The sequence below is a fragment of the Sander vitreus genome, chromosome 14 (genome assembly GCF_031162955.1).
Source record: "Sander vitreus isolate 19-12246 chromosome 14, sanVit1, whole genome shotgun sequence".
Taxonomy (NCBI): Eukaryota; Metazoa; Chordata; class Actinopteri; order Perciformes; family Percidae; genus Sander; species Sander vitreus.
In genome coordinates this window covers 10,377,702-10,397,366 of record NC_135868.1, presented here as the reverse complement: position 1 = coordinate 10,397,366, position 19,665 = coordinate 10,377,702, and the positions used below count along the sequence as shown (strand labels likewise).

The window sequence follows — 19,665 nt, the reverse complement described above, 5'->3', positions numbered from 1 at the left end:
GATAGTACGTCCCTTTGGGGTGGACTTTGTGCTTTTTCACTTTATAAACCTATAATGTGCACACAAAATAAATATATATATATAAAAACACAATAAGCATAATATGAGCACTTTAAGTTTGACATTCTCTTCATAAATTCGTGCTCACTGGTTTACAATATCCCATGTAATCCTATAATCCTACCTATATCCTAAGTAATTTTCTGTGCATATACAATTTGACATTGTCAAGTTTTTAGAGCGATGTGAGTTCTCATCAAGACTGTTGCCTGCTGGTATACAATACCATATCATATCAGCAGGGGGCATTGGGCACATCCAGATGTTAAAAGGAAGTGAAAGAAAGATGTCCCCTCTGTCATTAATTCTGTGTCCATGAGTCTCTGAATTGCAGAAAATGACATTTTAGTTCCCTGAGAACAAATGTTCATTGGTTATCCCAACCAAACTTCCTGGGTTATCAATTAACTTTGTATCTATTGTCCATCTATAAAGTCTAAAGATTAACACTGGCTCACTATTATAAAACTACTTATATTTCTTGTCAAAGGAGGAGCTACTTTCAGGAAGTAAGAAGTAGCCAAGTCTTAAAATGATAAAAAAATGTTTACCACTTTGTACATCGTGTACGTATGAATTAGTTATTAGCTTGTGGTAACTTCATTAAGCACAAGTTGTGTCAAAACTAGATTTTGACACCTTTTAGAACACAGAGCCTCCCATGCAAATAGTATTACCAAAGAGCCTGATGGAACAGTAGTGCAAAAAGTATTCAGATTTTTGGTTTAGGTAAAAGTAGCAATACTAGACGTAGAAGTAATACATTCAAAATCTTGCTTGAGTAAAAGTACAAAAGTACTCATGCTGAATTGCCCATTTCAGAATCATATATATTACTGGATTATAATTATTGATGCAGTATTGTGTAGCCTACATTACGTTGCTGATACTGCTGGTGAATTTGGGGCTAATTGTATTTACTTTATATAATGCTGGACAGCTTGGCCTATAATATATCATAATGTATTAGTTGATTTATAGTTAATGTGCGAAGAAACTAGTACTAAAGGTGTCAAATGTAGTGGAGTAAAAAGTGCTATTTGCCTCCAACATGTAGTGGAGTAGAGGTATTGAGTACACAAAATGGAAATACTCAGGTAAAGTACAAGGACTTCAAAATGTAGCCTACTTATAGCCACTCATAGCAACTACTGTTACGCGGTCATTCTCACTCTTTGTGAGAGAGGTTTAATCAGATCAGAGTGATCCCTCATTGTAATAAACAATCTTGATAGCACGTGCAGGTGCGCATCCCTCAGCAGGTGCACTCATGTCGTCACTGCCTAGTTACAACTGCCAGGAAGAAAAAGATTTCCTAACTTAGTTACCATGCCGCTCTGACACGGTGTTGCTCGTTTTAAACGAGATTTTAGCTGTTTATAAAACAGTTTTACGACTACGCCTAACTTTAAGCAACGGAAGTTGTGTTTTAGAAGTTAAGGAAGATACAGGTGGAGGTTCAGGTGGAGAATGGGTAAAAAACAGGAGACAAAGCCGGACTCCGAATATGGTGAGTTGACATCGCCCGTTAACGTTAGCAACCTCAGAGGGTTCACTGTTTAGCTACATCGAGCTATCTGTAAAGCTTACTAATTATTATTTTGGCCTATATTTTTTTTGTCTCATACTGAGTTATCAACATATTTTTTGTTGCAAGAAAAGTTTGTAATAATTGATTTTACCAAATGATTTTCACGATTTATTACGTGATTTATTTTGGCATGGATATCTTACTGTCTGTTTTACTGTAGCTAGCTACTGTTCAAGTCATATTACATGTTATAGGTAATTATCAGCCAAAATCGATATTGTTTACACCAGATTTGTTCTTTTTTTAGTAAAATAGAGCCAAAGAGAGAAACATAACATAATATTTCCCTAAGGCCAAATGCAGGCTTGATGTTTGTGAGTGCCAACAAGGTATACCTGAGGGACGTTACACTTACATGGACTTGTTAAATTAACGTTCCCGGTATGTCATAATATATTTATAGCTGAGCCAAAACATCCTAGACAATTGACCTAGCTACAGATAAAGAAATGCTTAAAATAAACAGCAAACTTTGAGTTGGCTATTCAACACATCTTTTATAATTTATTATTAAAGTTTTCTTTTTATTGTTTCTTTAAAAAAAAAAAAAAGAATCTTGTAAAATATTGAATAATTTCACCTTTGCAGGTCTTCAGAGAATTTTTGTTGTTTTTGCTTTAAAACAATACTTATTTTATTAGTTGATAATAAAAGTAGTTGCTGATTAATTTTCATTATTGTCATAATATCATAATCCATTTATAGTTTCAGCTTTAATCAATTTATACTACAATTACTTTCTCTATTTATTTGGTCTATTATAACATATAACACAACAAAAATGTCCATCATAGGGTGACATTTTGAAATAGTTTTTTTGTCTGACCAACAACAGTCCAAAAGCCAATGACATTCAATTTACAATAATATAAAATGAGTAGGGAATCCTCATTTATTTTTGCTTGCATTCATTATTTGATTATCACAATAGTTGCAGATTAATTTTCTGTCTTGTTTCCGCTCTAATATTGTTCATGCAGCCGTAGCAGAGTCTTTGAATGGCTGGTGTTGTCATATAGACAGACTTAAAGAGAACTACAGTGTCTTAAAAGACACAGAGGAGATTTTTGGAGTATCTGTTGAAACATTTCATACCTGCCTGTGACTGTTTGACTTTCAGCTGTCTGTCGTCGTGTGTACAGCCGATCTCTGTTTCTCTGAATCCTGTTTACTCTTTGTGGTATTTGATGTAGGCCAAATGATGGAGTCACACATCTATTGACAGTCAGGGAGGTTTTGTAAACAAATCCTCCCTGGAGGAGGTCAATATCTAATCGCATTTCATGTCTCCTCAAATAACTTATGAAAACAACAGAGAATAAGATGTCGACAAAAAAAAAAAAGTGTTGGATCTGGCCGTTGGACTAATCATGGTGACAACTGAACCTCTGTTAACAAAAAAATGCCTTTTATATGTAAATTCATGATCATCATCATTTCTAATTGAGAATCCGTTTCCTGCTACTTCTCTACTGTTGTAGTAGCCTTGAGGAAGTAGATATCCTTTTGAATGTTGAACACATTAAGACTTCCTAATTCAGACTGCCTGTTGTTGCCGCTAAGTAGGGTCATTTTGTTGTACAATATGTCTGGGTTTTGTAGCAGTTACACATTTCAAATGCAACCTGTTTTTCTGTTAAGAATGTGAAGACACTCAGTGTTGGGAAATAAGTGGCATGCGATGGGTTGCTTCTGCAAATCATTGACCAGAAAGTTTGTTAAATCTGCTGAAGTAACAAAGACAATTTGATTAATGAACAGACATCTACCGACTTTTAATAGATTCAGCAACTCTCTCCATTAGAGTGGAAACAAGTCATACGTATTTGGTGAGTGATTAGCACTTAACAATTCCGTGTCATTTGTTTAAGAAAAAGCTTACATTTGCTGGTTCCAGCTTCACTATTATCGTGAGAAACGGATGCTTTTCTCTGCCATACATGCTAGTAAACCAATTATGTTTAGGTTTTGCACTTTTGCATCTTGGGCTCTGGAGAAGTTTAATGGGCATTTCGCACTCTTATTTGACATGTTATATACTAAATGATGAATGCGTTTTATGAATCTCTAATAAAAAAGTATTGTGAGTTGCACCCTCTTCATTTCTCTGAATATTGAAAACAATAAGAAATCCTTTCTGTTGCTGTCATGGCTTTGACCTGTTTAACCACAAAGGTATTCAGGACTCAAATAACAGTTTAGACAATCAAATCAATCACACTTTTAAATCATTACATCCCTTCCCCTCATATGTTACACTACTTTGTAAAGAAGACTTTCTTTCTTTCTTTCTTTCTTTCTTTCTTTGCCCTTGGGACAGGTTACTAATTAACCTTGTTGTCATCCTTTTTTTTCCACAGTGAAATATAGAGAAGAGTGAGGTTTGTACAATAAACCAACAGTCTTTACAATATTTATTTAGATCGCATAAAGAGAGGCATCCCTTCAGTCAAGTGATCAATTTCTTTGATAATTATCTTCATTTGTTGCCCCAAATGACTGATTACTGATTTTTATTTATTTATTTATTTTTTTAGATATTTTTATTGCATTTTTTCAAAACATAAAACACACAGAACAGCTCAGACACGACTGGAAAGGAAAAAACAGCAGGATGTGGGCATGTGGATACAGTCTGATTTACCTTTTTGATTCATTATGTTACCCAACTTGGGCAAAGTAAAGTAAGATTAGAGACACATGGTCAAGGGATGACTCGCACACCCATCGTCTTACAGCCAGCCAGGTTTAAAGGTTTAAAGCTTTGCTCCAGCTTTTTACGAGGGCATAAAACTGAAAAGTCCTTTTTTATATGTGTCACACAGTCCTGTTGAGCCATTGTCTATGTTGTCCTTTAATCCAAACACACGACACTATCCTAGCAGAGCTGATATCTGATCACGGCATGACAAGAAGTTGATCAACCGGTTCCTTTGTTGAGAACATTTAGTATCATAGCCTGAGTGTTTTTTCAGACTTTCCACGAATGGAGGTTTAGGAAACAGCACAGAGGCATTGACATCATTCACACACTTGTTTGTTGTTAACATATAGTAAGACCCATATCATATTACTGAGAGGAGTTTGTTTAGAGGAGTGCCCTTCTCATCTAAGACAGGGAATTTTAGTTTCAGTGTACCACTGCTCAATGGAACATTTCCTATTCTGAATGTGTGTGTTTAGTTTCTTGGTATATTTTTTACTAGACTGAATCTGGGACTGTGCCAGGCTTAGAGCCGAATAAAAAGCTGCAAACTTATTGCATCCTGGTTGATTATTTGCATCCTACTCAGAAGTCCTGACGTGAGAGTGTGCTCGCAGTGTTGACACAGTCTCCATTCACCCATATTCAAATTACAGCCAGTGGAGATAATTTCAGCTCTATAGCTGCTATGAGAAATGATTATGGTGAGCTGCCTGGCTAAATGTCCATCCCTTTGGCACCAGTCAAATTGAGAAAGCATGTTAGCATTTGAATGTATCAGATAGAAATCTGACACATAACCAAAGGAACACCTGCACACTTTTTTATCACAGTTCAGGCTCGTCATCACAACCTTTTACCACTATTATTTTTCTAGTAAAGTTCTGGATCTCAAAAAGGCAGATTCTCTTGTTTTTTTTTTTGTGTTTTTCAACTTGACACCTTCCAAAAGGCATCTTCTTCTCATGATCACATACCACTAACTACACAATACCCCTCTCAACATGTGGCATGGGAGGGGCCTGAATTGCTTCAATGACCTCTTTATAGAAAACAAATTTCCCTTTTTTGAACAGTTGTCAGAAAAAATGTAACATACCCAATTTTTTTTTAAAGCTATTAACAGATTAGACATTATCTTAAGGGTGTTATTCCCAATAAACCCTCAAACAAAATGATTGATGCTGTCATGTCTTCCCAGCCATCAGGGTGCAATGTCACCTATACTTGGGCTGATCTCTAAATTAGACTGCCCTTCCTTGTCTAAAATTATCAACATGAAACCAGACCTTTAAATAACAATTGATGAGGAGACCTGGGCTAATTTTGAAAAGAGTTCACTCTTCGTCTATCTGTGCTTGACACTCAGATTCAATTTAAAGTGGTACATCGGGTGTATCTAGTCCAAACTAGCTAAGATATACTCACAAATGAACCCTATATGTGATCGAAGTCTGCGGATGCAACACTGATTCACATGTTCTTGCTCCGTCCAAACTTAGACGGGTATCGAAAGGCTATTTTCAAAGCTCTCTCTACAGTTTTAGCTGTTAAAATGAATCCAGGCCCTCTTATGTCACCGTTTGGAATTATTTCTGAATACCTGCGCTGGGGCCATGCAGTTGTTGCCTGCACTACCGCCCTGGCACACCGCCTGGCATACTGCCTGACAACCAAAGGTGGAAGGAGGCTGCCCCGCCCTCAGTCTCCCACTGGATAAGGGTCAGATGTCTATCCTGAAGCTCTGATTTAGGCTACAGGGTTCTGAAAAGAAAGAAAGTTAGTGTGAAGATGGTTATTTTTATTTTTATTTTTATTTTTTTTAACTTTTTTTGATAAACCCTCAACACAAGTACAGGAATAAACAATGAAATCACCACGTTTGACCCTTAACACACCTGGATATGGCTTTTGACATTCTGGGCCTGGATGAGCTGCTTCTGCTTAGCCTCTCATTATGCCTTTATATTAATATTAATGTACATTGTGAAATGTAATTAAAACAACTGTGAAAGATGATCACATACCCTGAGCAGTTTATCTTGCCTGACTGGATAATGCAACGGACTAGGTGGGACTCACAGATGACTCTCATTATAGGAATGTTTTCAGTTGGGATCTCCTCAAACAAGTTTTCAGATCAGTTTTAACTATTAAAATGATTAAACCTCTGTGACTCTCCCTCCTCCGAAAGCTTTAAAATTCAAATTCTATTCAAATAAGCCTGAGCTAGTGTCAAGGCTGTGCCTCAACTCTGATCCCTTTTCTCTTTACTCTCTCAGCACATGAAGGAACTAATGTTAACTTTTCTTTAGTTCATATGGAAAGCAGCTTGTTGTGTACACTAGATTGTATTGTTTGTTCTTGCTCACAGGCTCTCTGTTTTCAGGAAACAACACATTTCTTTCCTGTAATACCTGTCACCTCTGTTATAGTGATTTTATTGTAAAGCACCTGCGAGCAGCAAACCTATAAAAATACATGATTCCTTCTCTTGGCTCTAAAAGTGTTTCCTCATTCACGTACACTGCAATTCATTAACTCTAAGAAAAGGACAAACTTTCTTATTTCTAACCCTGAAAGTCATACCCATAATGACCATGCTCAAAGTGAGCTCGAGTAAAAATGAACAAAATGAGCCATTCCCCTTAAGAGTCTTTGTTTTTTATGCACACCAACTTCCCCCTATTTCCAGTATTTCAACTACTGTACACACACACACACACACACACACACACACACACACACACACACACACACACACACACACACACACACACACACACACTGATTTAATCAGCAGTGCATTTCCTTGAGGTGGAATTGCAGGTTAAGCGCCATTACAGAAGTGAGTGATAAACTGTGTCCTTGATTATCTGTCTGAAACCAAACACAGTTGCTAATCAATGCAACATGATAACGCTGTACCAGTCAGTGATTCATTTGCATTAAAAGCTAGCTAATGTAGTTTTCTTTTCCCAGGAGAACCTGCTGAGTTTGACCCAGCATTCAATGGACCCATTAAGAAAAGGTGAATCTGTCTCAATTGGCTACAGGCCACTTCTCTCTGCCTAAGTCCTTCAATCCCCAAATCGTCAGTCTAGCTGTTTCTGTGTTTGCCAAGTTTCTGTTGTTGACTGAATCACATTTGTCAGCCCCAAGGCAAACTTTGATGCAAAGCTCAGCCTGCTCACTTTAACCTGTTGCTGTCTCTCTTGTCTCTCTTCATCAGGGGGTGCACTGATATATTATGCTGTATCCTGTTTATGGCAGTCATCCTCGGCTACATAGCAGTCGGGATTTTAGGTGAGAGTAAACTGACAACACCAACACCGCCCCTCGTTCCCTAACCCACTGATACCTAATCATTGTTTTCCACCATCTCCTCTCTGGGCCTTTCTTGTCCATTCTGTTTTTTCAGAAAAAACGTTAAACATTTTAGGAAATGTGTTTATTTGCTTTCTTGCTGACAGAACAGATGAGAACATTGATTACTGTTCTAGTGTCTATGTGTTCCATACTAAGCTGGTTAGCTTAGCACCAAAACTGGGTACAGGGGGGAAACGGCTAGCCAACAAAATCCACCTACCAGCTCCTCTAAAGCTCAGTTATTAACACATTTGATCTTGTTTGTTCATTTTGTACAAAAACTGAAGTGTAAAGATGACAGTTTGTGGTTTTACTTCCTGGATTTACGTACCTTAGATCTTAACCAGCAAAGTAACTAAGCTGTTACAACGGTCAGAGTTTCAAAATGCGGTTGCTCCTTTAAAACCTCAGAAAATGTCGGTTTTGTGTCTCTTCGACATTTCACCATGACTTGCTCGATCCCTCCGTTGAATGCTTGTAAGAGTCACTGCCTCAAATCAATTTAATTCTTGTTATATTCACTTCTTTGGTAGTACATATCTACTATTTCTTTAAAGCTTGCAATAATGTAATGCAGTTAATGGGGAACAATATCACAATTGTTCTATGCAAGATAGAAAGAACTCCACAGTTGGGCCAGAGCTACCACAATGCTTTAGCTGTTTATCAGTGAATTTCATTGAATATTCTTATTTATTTATCTTTAGTTTTCTTCTTTCTCTCCTACCTTTCTTCTAATTAATGTATTGTAATTTGTATACTTTGATTTATTATTAAAGCTTGGGGGCGCGATCACGGAAGGCTTGTATCTTGTGGATGCGCCGACTGTTTTGTTGTCATTACTTAGAATTCCTCATGGGGGGCGGCAGAACCTACGCACTATAGCTTTAAAACAAAAAAAAGAGGTACATTTTATATGTTGAGTAATAGTATTACGTACAAACAGCTGATTTTCATGTGAGACAGTGGCTCTTTATTGCCCTGTCATCAAGCTCATTCCAACTCTCTTATCTAGAGTCAACAGAGAGGGCTGATACGTAAAGGGTGTCAGCCGCTGACTGTGTCCCAAATAATAAGCTATTTCCTTAAGTGGTTAAGTGGCGATATCTACTGGCCAGTGTTCACACATAAGGGCTGGATTTATTTCTTAGCAACCAAATATATCGCTAAATATATGACATCAACAGAGGTGGCCTGTGTGTGTCTAGCTCAGATAAAGAAACAATACATGGACATTTCATTCATTTGGCAGACACTATTGTCCACTTACAATAAGTGCATTCAAACCAAACTCCATAGGAACAACAGAGATGTTTATCAAAACAAAAACTGAAGTTGAAGTTAAGTAGAATCAAGTCCTGTTTATCCTTTGAAGCAAAAAAACAACTTGTAAATGCAACTTTCTTGTCTGTTTTGGACTATGGTGACATTTTATATATGTATTCAACCTCCCAGTGTCTTCATGCTTTGGACACGGTGTTTCATGGAGCCTTAAGATTCATCACAAACTTAAAATCTCATACTCATCACTGTTTGCTGTACTCTCGGGTCAAGTGGTTCTCCCTCTCAATCAGGCATCGGATGCACTGGCATCTTTTTATTTATAAAGCGGTATTAGGACTACTTTCTCATTATCTGAACGCTTACATCCTCCCGAGGTCTGCAGGGACATATCACTTGCGTTCACAGGATCTGTTTTTATTGTCAGTCCCTGAAGCCCGCACTGACTTTGGTAAAAAGGCTTTTTATTTTGCAGCACCATCTGCATGGAATCAGCTTCAGAATGAACTACAGTTGAAGGAGTTGGTCTCTTTTTATTCTTTTAAAGGCTTTTTAAAGGATCTTGCAGAAAGGCAGTCTGTCTGTCATTGTTTTTAAATTGATTTAGGACCCAGATTTCTCTTTATGATGACATTGTTGTTTGAATATGATGAGTGAAAGTGTGTCTATGTTTTTACTTGTTAATGTCTTTGTATTTATTTGAAACCACGCTGCTGTCACTTGCCAGGACACTCTTGTAAAAGAGATTTGTAATCTCAAGGAGTTTTTTATCCTGGTTAAATAAAGGTTTGAATGAATGAAAAAACTTGAAAGTGCATCCTGTCAGACTATGTGCCCTCCTGTGGTTGGACTAAAACAATTCTTTAATTGCTGGCATTAGACCAAATTCTGTGACCCAAATAGGATAAAAAAGGAATAATAATAAGACACCTTATTTTTTAAAGGTGTCAACAAAAATGATAATTTGTGACCCAATCTAAATATATGACATGTTAACCAAATATAATATTACATAATACATAAAGTATGTGATTGATTAAATATGATAAAAATATTTGCAGTGTACTGAAAATATCCTAATCATTTTAGAGGATCTGATGGGTTACAGATTTGGTGTAACACCAAACTCACACCAACACCTCAATCAATCAATCAGTAGAGTATTTTTTTCACATCCCTCCCAAACAAATGCAAACAAGTGCAGTTTTTGCGTTAAGTAAAAACATGCAGCAGAACTGTTTTCAGTGCAAAACATAAACTAACTTGTCATTAATTTTTACGTCATTGACTTTTCTCCTTATCTCTGTTTTAATGTGCATTTTTTTTCTATCAGCTTGGCTTTTCGGGGATCCAAGACATGTTCTTTATCCAAGAAACTCAACTGGATGGTTCTGTGGCATTGGACCAAATAAGTAATCACTTTTCTCTCTTGCCTTTTCATATCATTGTTACATGAGATAATGAATATGCATTTTACTGATTAAAAATCACCTCTTTCTTTCTGTCTTCTCTCTCTCAGAGGCCAACCCAACTTGCTCTACTTTGACATTCTCAAATGTGCCACATCTGTTAACATTATGGCAACTGCTCTTAATGGTTTTCAGTGTCCAACCACACAGGTAGAGAAGGCTGCTTGATTTTGTTGTTTCTAATGTTACTGGACCGTTTGCTGTACTTTCCCAGAAACATTTGTCTTTATTCACTACCTGTAGGTGTGCGTGGACAGCTGTCCCACTCAGTTCTGGGCTGTGGGAATACAGGCATATTTTCCAAACGTAAAGCCAAAAGACGTTTTCAATCAAAGCCTCTGTGTGCCATCCATAAACCTGATGAATACTACGCTGGTAAGTCCCATGTTGTTTCCATTTGTAAACTTTGTGTGTCCACAAACAAATCCCAAATGCAACATTTGTTTTGATTTCTTCCAGTAAAGGAAACATTTTGTTGTTATTAAAGATGGGCTGCATAATAATCAGCAAAAATAACCTGACACTTTGAGCCATTCACATGTAAATCGTTTTTTTTAAATGGCATGATTGTTTTTTCAGAGTGTTCAAGAAATTGTGAACAAGGAGCTGTGTCCTTTCTTCTACATGCCCACGACCCCTGGTAAGCGGTGGACACATTAGCAATGTAGTAAAGGCTGCTTATGAGTTACACGCCTGGGCTCGTTCAAATATTAGTACTAATTTAACTGCTACTAAACAGAAAGTATACTGCTACCTTTTGTTTATGTCTATGTATGTTCAATGGATGGTGGCTTGTGATGCAAAGTTAATTAGAGATCAACAAATCAAGTAATGAATTATAATTTCATCCACTTCAAGCTGATTATTTTCTCTACCGTTAGTGCTGGGGAGATGTTTGCCCGATATCTCAGCGCTGGGGAGGATCCCTCCAGAATTCTCCAATATTCCAGGTTTACCCTCCTTAGTCAATGACACAGTCAGCATAATCAAGAACAGCACTGGGTAAGATCCAGTGGATTCTTAAATCACAGATAACTGCACATATGAAGACAAATACACTTCTTAATAACCACGTTTCTTTTTCCTGCTCATCACCAGCAAAGGGTCGGTGGCTTCGTGAGTTTTTGTGTTGACCTTTAGTGTAGCAGCTGGTTGTAGTTGCTCTTGTTGCCTTAGATGCCGTGTGAAATGCTCTCTTGGGGCTTGCAGAATTAGCGCATTACTGTATATCATTTTTACAACACATACAAAAGTCCATTCTCTGTCTCTCTATACTAAGTGTCTGGGGTTAGCTCTTATCTTTTTAGCCTGTCTTTACCACCACATTACTTTTAGTATCTTCCAACGGGCTTTACAGAAATGTTGTCTTTGTTTGTTTTATGAACACATTTCTTAGTTTTCCCTTGTTTCTTCGCTGTATTTGTTTTACCTGACCCTTTACTTTTCACTTTTACGGTTTGAAAAGGAGAACTGTCGCCAACGCAGCCTATCCTTGCTTTTGTCTTCATTAGGGATCTTGTGAATGGCTTCAATGCCAGAGAGATTGGCGTCCGCATCTTTGAGGATTTTGCGTCGTCATGGCCATGGATCCTCCTGTGAGTTGCCATCTTTTGGCAGCAATACAGATAGAAATTGCTCAGCAATACAGAGCTGAACTCCTGGTTGTATCAAATAAGCATTTAATTATTTAGAATTTTATGACAACATATTTCTGGATCACAGGTTGTTATGTTCATTTGATATACATTTTATATGTCTCATATTTCTTATAGTTTAATAACAATATGCTTAGACCTCTTCATCCTTTGTTAAACTGGTTTTAGATTTTATTTTTAACTCTTTGTATCCTCCTCGGTTTCATTTCCCCTCTCAGTGGTCTGCTAATAGCCATGGTGGTCAGTATGCTGTTCCTGTTGCTGTTGAGATTCACTGCTCCAGTCATGGTGTGGGTGCTCATCATAGGAGTCCTGGGCGCTGGGGCATATGGTAAACACTCACCTGGAACAGTTTTTTAAGGCAAATAGAATTTTTAGTACTAATATAGATTTCTAAAGAAATATTAATAACTGTACTATTTCTTCTATTCTTTTCTGCACGGAAATTCACTTGAACATGTGAAACAGAAAGGCTGCGGATTGGATAAATAACTTTCCTTATTAGAAGTTAGGTCATGAATGCAGTGTTTTGCAGCTGACTCTCACACAACCAAAAACAAGTGTTGCTGGTCCTGTGTTTAACCTCGCTTGTGAACAAGTAGAGCTCAAAAGTTATAGTTATATGTATTGGTTCTGAACACAAAGTCGACAAGGGCAGTTTGATTGTTATGACAAAAATATATGTGCCTAGTAGCCTCTCAGTTGTTGGAGTGTTTCTCTTGCAGGTATATGGCACTGCTACTGGGAGTATGCCAACTACAAGCAAGCCTCTGCTACCATCTCTAACATTGGCTTCACCACTAACTTCGCGGTTTATCTGCAAGTCCAAGAGACCTGGCTGGCGTTCTGTGAGTCTGATTAACATCACAAAAGGTTTCTCACAGTGTAGGGATAAGTCTTATCTTTTTTTGTTTTTCTGGTGGCTTTTTCATGTCAAAAACCTAATTAGGTCAGCTTCTGGAAACAAATATCAAAACAAAGAAAAAGATCTCTGTATGCTAGAAATGAAAGCGCCGTTATATAAAAAGACTGTATTGTTTTTTGATGTTTAGACACAGCAGCTTTAGACACAGCAGCTTTTTGCACAGGCAAATACAATACCAATACAGAGGAAATGAGAGGTATAAAATGGAAATAACTAATGACATCATAAATGCCAAATCACATCCACATCCGAAAAAAAATTCAATAAAACCATTGGTGGTATACACACGAGCCACACGACATGTTTACAGCACCACTTGAATCATTACATTGTAAAATACTTCTGATAAAAGATAACCCTGATGTAAGGGTTATTGTTATTGCCGCAACTTGTAGTTCATATTGGATATTGGTCCCCAACAGTGATTATCATATCTGTGGTGGAGGCGATCCTTCTCCTAACCCTCATCTTCCTGCGGACCAGAATCCTCATAGCCATTGCCCTCATCCAGGAGTCCAGCAAGTGAGTCCTGATGCCACACAGTAAAAGTCTGTCCACAGGGTTTACTCACTTTAGGTTACACCTAATATTAACCAAATATTAATATTAACTATATTAATCATAATATTAACTAAATGTCAATGTTAATTTGTTCTCAATCTTAAAAGGAATTTTAAGATTGAGAGGAAATTTAAAGGTTAATCAGGTTAATGTTTAAATATATATATATTTTTTTATCTTTCCGTGAAGAGTGCATATGGCCTCGGCATAACCTCACGATGTGTGTGTTCATAATCTACAGGGCAATCAGCCACATGATGTCCTCCCTGCTGTACCCTCTGGTCACCTTTGTTCTCCTGCTGGTGTGTGTCGCTTACTGGGGCGCCACTGCTTTGTATCCTTTAATTTTATGTGTGTATATGTTTGGATGCATGCTGTTAAGAACACCGTGTTCCATATGTAGGCACAGCCTATTGTTAAAACATTTCTGAGGTTGTGTGTTTATTTGTTACTCTACAATCACTTCTACAGTCCAGAGGAGCTCCTAAACTGATGATTGTAGATATTTGGCCACTTCAGGAGGCCCGATCTACAAAGTGGTGGCTCTCAACTCCACTTTGAATGACTGTAAGATGATCAATGGCACTGTGGACTGTGACCCTCAGGTGAGCGGGCAGAATGGGAACTCAGGGTGGACAAAAACAGTGAAACCTTCTCACATTTTTATCTTTGGTTTAATTAGACAACTATAATATAATAATATAAAATATTTCCCCTGTAAAACTAAAATACTAGCCATCTAGAAAACGTAAATATAACATGTCCAATCACCAGAGACGATGTCTGATATGATGAGTTGGATAGAAATATCGTCATACTGTCGATGCTCTGACACACCCTTCCCACCCTCATTCTTTCGTCCTCTCAGAACTTCACCTCGTCAGATTACCCAGGCTGCCCCTCAGCCAGCTGCATCTTCATCAAATACAACAACGAGGGTCTCTTCCAGAGGAACCTCTTCAACCTGCAGATCTACAACGTGGTGGCTTTTCTCTGGTGTGTCAACTTCGTCATCGCCTTGGGGCAGTGTACGCTGGCCGGTGCCTTTTCCTCCTACTACTGGGCCTTCACCAAACCAGCTGACATCCCCATGTTTCCCCTGTGTGGTAGTTTTATACGCTCACTCAGGTAGGTTAATGAGCTGCTGTCACATCGGTTAAATACCTGTAGAGGGTGATGCAGAATAGAGTGCAGATCGGGCCGCATTTTTCTGTCCAAGCCCGGCCTGCGTCCGACACAGCTGTAACCGAATCCGACCAAAGCCCGACATTAAGATATTTATGTCAGAGCCAGACACAGTTAAAATCTCCTTTTTTTTCTCATACTAATGACACATGTACGTTTGTTTGTGTGGGAAGCCCGCATTTTTTAAGCAACTGTAGGAAGGAATTCGGAAATGTCAACAGATGAGCGCATCAGCGCACACGGGGCAACAAGCGCACGTTAACACAGGCTTGCACAAGAGGCCCAATCATATCGCGTTGATGTGACCGAGCCCGACCCGAACCCGAACATCATTTCTAAATATCTGTCCGAACCCTGCCCGGCCCGTCGGGTCCCGTCAGGCTCGGATTGGGTATCCATCCTCTAGACAAATGCAGAAATGGAACTTCACCCAAAAGTTCAGAGGACATAGTGGCGGACTGCAGTTCCCTCTCTGGCTTCTAGAGGGCGCATTAGACCTACACATAACAGTTTGGGCAAGCAGCCCTCAGCCAGACAGTGAGACAGTACCATCTTTTACATTTCAGGTACCATGTGGGCTCCTTGGCATTTGGTGCTTTGATCCTGACCCTGGTGCAGATAGTAAGGATGATTCTGGAGTACATTGACCACAAAACAAAAGGTAAGAGGCTGATCTACCCTCATCTCACTGTCTGTGTTACCTAAAAGAATACTGAACATGTTTTATCTGCTAAATCCTAATCTTGACAATGGATCAAAGTTTAGTCAGTGCAGCTTTTAGTCTTGAGGTATATTAATCCCAGGACATATTTCAGTGATTATTGGCTGATGCATTAATACGGCCCTTTAAGCCACATGCTGTCACTGTCCAAAACAACTATCTTTTTCAGATAAACTGAAGGACAGCATGTTAATTTATGGGTATGTAAATAAACTTTACAAACCCATGGGATTAGCTGAAAAAATACATGGTCACAAAGCAAAGCTGTTTTTCTTAGCTCATAAAAAGATGACATTTTAGAGACATAGTTTTTACAGGACGCGAAGATCTGTTTTCTCTGAGATTGAATCCAGCCACAATGTTCAAAGTCTCTTTACTTAATCTCCAGTCCTATTTTCCAAATGTCTCAGTGGATGAATGAATACTAAAGATGTGCAGGCAGTTGACTTGCAGAAAACCGTGTTAGAAGTTTATTGGTGTCCAATAAATGACGGGCTACTTATACATGTTTTGGCTTCTTGTCTCCAGCGGCGCAGAATCCATGTGCACGTTTCATATTGTGCTGCCTGAAGTGCTGCCTCTGGTGTCTGGAGAAGTTCATCAAGTTCATCAATAGGAACGCTTACATCATGGTGAGCACAGCATATTATTGTACAGTTAGTCCTCTTATCTTAATTGTTACTATTATTATTGTGGTAATAATTAATATGTTTGTAGCACTCATCTTAAATCAGTAAGTACTATCAAAAGGGGGAAAAAAAACATGCTTTGCTGGAAATTAAATTACGTTTTTTTCTACTGACTCCATTAAAAACCTACTGAGCAGCACAACAAAAATGTTTTCATATGATATATTGGATATTATTTGTATTATAGACTTTCTCGATTTTATTTTCCTTAAACAAGTTGATTTTCTTTTTTCCACAGATTGCCATTTATGGGAAAAACTTTTGCGTCTCAGCCAAAAATGCTTTCTCCCTGCTCATGAGAAATGTCGTGAGGTTTGTGCTGAAGTCAAGTTCCCTTTCTAAATGAGATTGAGGCCCTGTTTACACAATGACGCCGGCGGGTGAAAACGAAAAAATATTTTATCGGATGTGCCTTTCGTTTATACGGCGTTTTGGGGGCTTAAAAACGCAAAAAAGTGAAACCACCCTCCAGAGTGGAAATCTTAAAAACGCTCCACCGTCGCGTTACCGTCTAAAGGGTAAAAACGCAAAAGTCTGAAGACAGCGGTGTGGAGAGAGACGAGAAAAAGGCGTCCAGGTAGTATGTTGTTACGGAGTAGGCTACAGAAATTATAGGCTCCTGTTATCTAAAAGATTTTCAATGTAATGGCTCAATATTGAAATTATTTCGACAATGTGGTTAAGATTGTTATAGTTCGATGACCATATGTAGGCTATTCATTTGAGCCAGAGTAGGCTACAACGTTGTGGATGAAGAGAAAGAGAAAGCGAGTGCCAGCGGGCAGAGGAGGGTCTGCTTCAGCCTCCTCTGCCCGCTGGCCACTGCCACTGAAGGGCTGCGAGGCTCAGGATATTGGTAGTGTTCCCGTGGGTGCTGTGCTGTGGCTTATCACGGTCGACTGTGCCGGTCATCATCAGACAAACATGCAACTCCACCACCTCCTCGTCTTTCCAGACAAGCTTTTGTTGTTCGCTTCGACATGTTTTGGTTTCGCGCTACTAGAGAAGTAGAAGGAAGGTTCTACGTAGGCGCGCGGCCTTGGTGGTGTTGTGTGGCAGCGCCACCTAGCCGCCTGGCGTGCATACTACGTCGAATTTCACACACTTATGCGTCACCATATGCACGCAGTTTCCCCCCCCAAAACTCGTCTAAACACGGAATAAAAAGTGAGAACGCAACGCCACTTTTGCGTTTTCTCTTCAGATAGTTTCCGTCTAAACATAGCCTTAGTGTTTCCAATGCTGGCTGGCTACACGTTGTCGAACCTGTTGATAACATGAATATATTTGCATGTGTTTGAGCGACTCAGTGAGTAGTGTGGCGTTTCTCTGACTGACTGTGTCCCCTCAGGGTCGTGGTGCTTGATAAAGTGACAGACCTGCTGCTGTTCTTCGGGAAGCTGCTGGTGGTCGCAGGAGTAGGTAAGAAGAAGAAGACTAGAGAAGAAGCAGTTCATACGACATGTTGTCTGATTATGTTGGAAACCAAAAGTGTTTATAGTTGTTTGGAACGGCCACACTGGAAGGCGGAGTGGAGAACCAGTCGAGAGGTGGGAGTCGTGATGTCATTTAAATACGGGGATAACTGTGCGCGTCTTTTCATGAAGATACTTTTTTTTGTACACATTACAGCAGTGTGACAAGTATAAAAAAAGAGAGGTAGAGATAAAAGTTCAAACCGTGGCTCCTTTCTCACCTTGCATGTCGCATCGTCAGTTTTCGAAAGTTACAGAAATTGTCAGACACAGCCAACCACCATCCAACATGCAGTTCTGCGTATACTGGTCTCTTTAGTCAAGTCCAAGACTGAAGAAATGTGATGGGTCTGATGGATTGAATTTTGAAGGCTGATACCAATATATTTGGACTAAACATTAAGATTTACAATATTTTGTTTGTATCTTTAATATCTTACCTAAATAAAAAAAGAAGATAAATGCAGTAAATGAATGACGATGTGTTCTTAATACAGTGATGCCCAATAAGAAATGAACATGAATGCATCAGGAAAGATTGGAGACACTGAAACCTCTTATCTCTTCCAGGCGTATTGTCCTTCTTCTTCTTCTCTGGACGAATATTGCTACCAGGCAGCACCTTCCGCTCTGAAACCCTCAACTACTACTGGATGCCAATTATTGTAAGTTACAAATGGTTCTTCTCTGTTTTTGATATTTAGTTTGTTCTAATTCTTTTTTTTTTTTCCTTCTTCCAAATCTGTTTTTTTGTAGACGGTGGTGTTTGGTAGCTACCTCATAGCTCACGGATTCTTCAGTGTGTACAACATGTGTGTCGATACACTCTTCCTCTGCTTCTGTGAGTAGATTTTTGCAGTTTATCGAGTGTTTTTAAACGCCTGTACCATTCACGTTATTCACACAGAAATACTACCGACACAAGGAATCGTTATTTTTGTAAGGAAAGAGTTTGGAACATGCAAATATACTCAAATCATTTTAAGATAACCACATTTTAATGTGTCAATTTCAAGCTAAGAAGCTAACTTAACTAGAATCCTTTATAATTGAATAACACAACAATAGACACAGAAACAAGCTATATCATCACTTCACTCAATTTGGCTCTTTTTCTTACAGTGGAGGACTTGGAGCGTAACGATGGATCTTTACAGAAGCCATACTTTATGTCCAAAAACCTCATGAAGATCCTCAACAAATCCAACAAAGCACAAAAAAAGGGTAAAGGCAAAGACTGAACAACATTTTCCCACCGTGGTCATGATCCAGAGTTCTTTATTTTTTTACGTTACATTTTAACACTCTTTTCCAAATAAGTTAACCAAAACTAATTTGCACTTTTAAATAATTGTTTTATTGTGTTTATGAGCATATGTAGTATGAATGACTGTACACATGAAAAGACTGAGTGTGTCAATGCAGGGGATGTGAAATGTTAAGTTGCAAGGTTTGTTAAAACTATTTTTGATTTGGCTTTTGATCTTTGATTTGACTCAAAGTCCCAAAACATTTCTTCTATTATTTTAAAGATTATTTGTTTCTGTTCAGACGACTTAACATTAACGCTGCACACTTTAGACTGTGTCCCTTAATCCAGTTTAGCAGCTTTCCATGCAGGTAAGATTTAGTTTTGTTCTACTTTTGGCTGAGAATCTTTTATAGAGGACTTATAGGAAGGATGTGATTTCTTCAGATTGAACAAAACAAATTGTAACAATTGCAAAAAAAAAAAAGTTCTTATGTGTGATATATTTTTTAATATTTGTAAAAATATAAATACAATACAAAACATTTTCATGACCACGTTATTGCTTATATTGAATATCATGTAAAAGTTGTAAATATGACTGTATATGACCCAGCGGTCAACTACTGTGTTTGGCTGCCAGCAACCTACATTTGAACCCTTTGACTGTTTCTCCTTATATAGAGTCTTGGGTACATGTAAACAGACATATTGGTGGCTATTTTCTAATC

General features: G+C 38.4%; 1 protein-coding gene across 2 annotated transcripts; it reads left to right on the top strand.

Annotated features, from left to right (window-relative positions):
• Positions 1-1,319: 1,319 nt before the first annotated feature.
• On the top strand, positions 1,320-19,476 carry slc44a4 (solute carrier family 44 member 4). 2 transcript variants are annotated; one of them, XM_078266955.1, is made up of 23 exons: positions 1,320-1,570; positions 7,338-7,386; positions 7,588-7,661; positions 10,339-10,417; positions 10,525-10,624; positions 10,718-10,849; positions 11,054-11,114; positions 11,356-11,476; positions 11,573-11,590; positions 11,986-12,069; positions 12,348-12,460; positions 12,855-12,977; positions 13,477-13,576; positions 13,857-13,949; positions 14,118-14,220; positions 14,484-14,743; positions 15,367-15,461; positions 16,050-16,153; positions 16,449-16,522; positions 17,562-17,632; positions 18,256-18,350; positions 18,442-18,526; positions 18,808-19,476. In XM_078266955.1, the coding sequence occupies exons 1-23, from the start codon at positions 1,531-1,533 to the stop codon at positions 18,924-18,926; spliced, it is 2,193 nt and encodes a 730-aa protein (XP_078123081.1). In that variant the 5' UTR covers positions 1,320-1,530; the 3' UTR covers positions 18,927-19,476. The 2 variants fall into 2 exon arrangements, with proteins under 2 accessions (XP_078123081.1, XP_078123082.1); XM_078266956.1 differs by lacking the exon at positions 11,573-11,590 and having other exon boundaries at positions 1,322-1,570.
• Positions 19,477-19,665: the final 189 nt, after the last annotated feature.

Bases quoted from the DNA above. Each gene is read 5' to 3' on its own strand.
- slc44a4 (XM_078266955.1), top strand. From the start codon at position 1,531: ATGGGTAAAAAACAGGAGACAAAGCCGGACTCCGAATATG. The intron at 15,462-16,049 runs GTAAGAGGCTGA...TCTTGTCTCCAG, and splicing joins CATTGACCACAAAACAAAAG to CGGCGCAGAATCCATGTGCA. The intron at 16,154-16,448 runs GTGAGCACAGCA...TTTTTTCCACAG, and splicing joins ATAGGAACGCTTACATCATG to ATTGCCATTTATGGGAAAAA.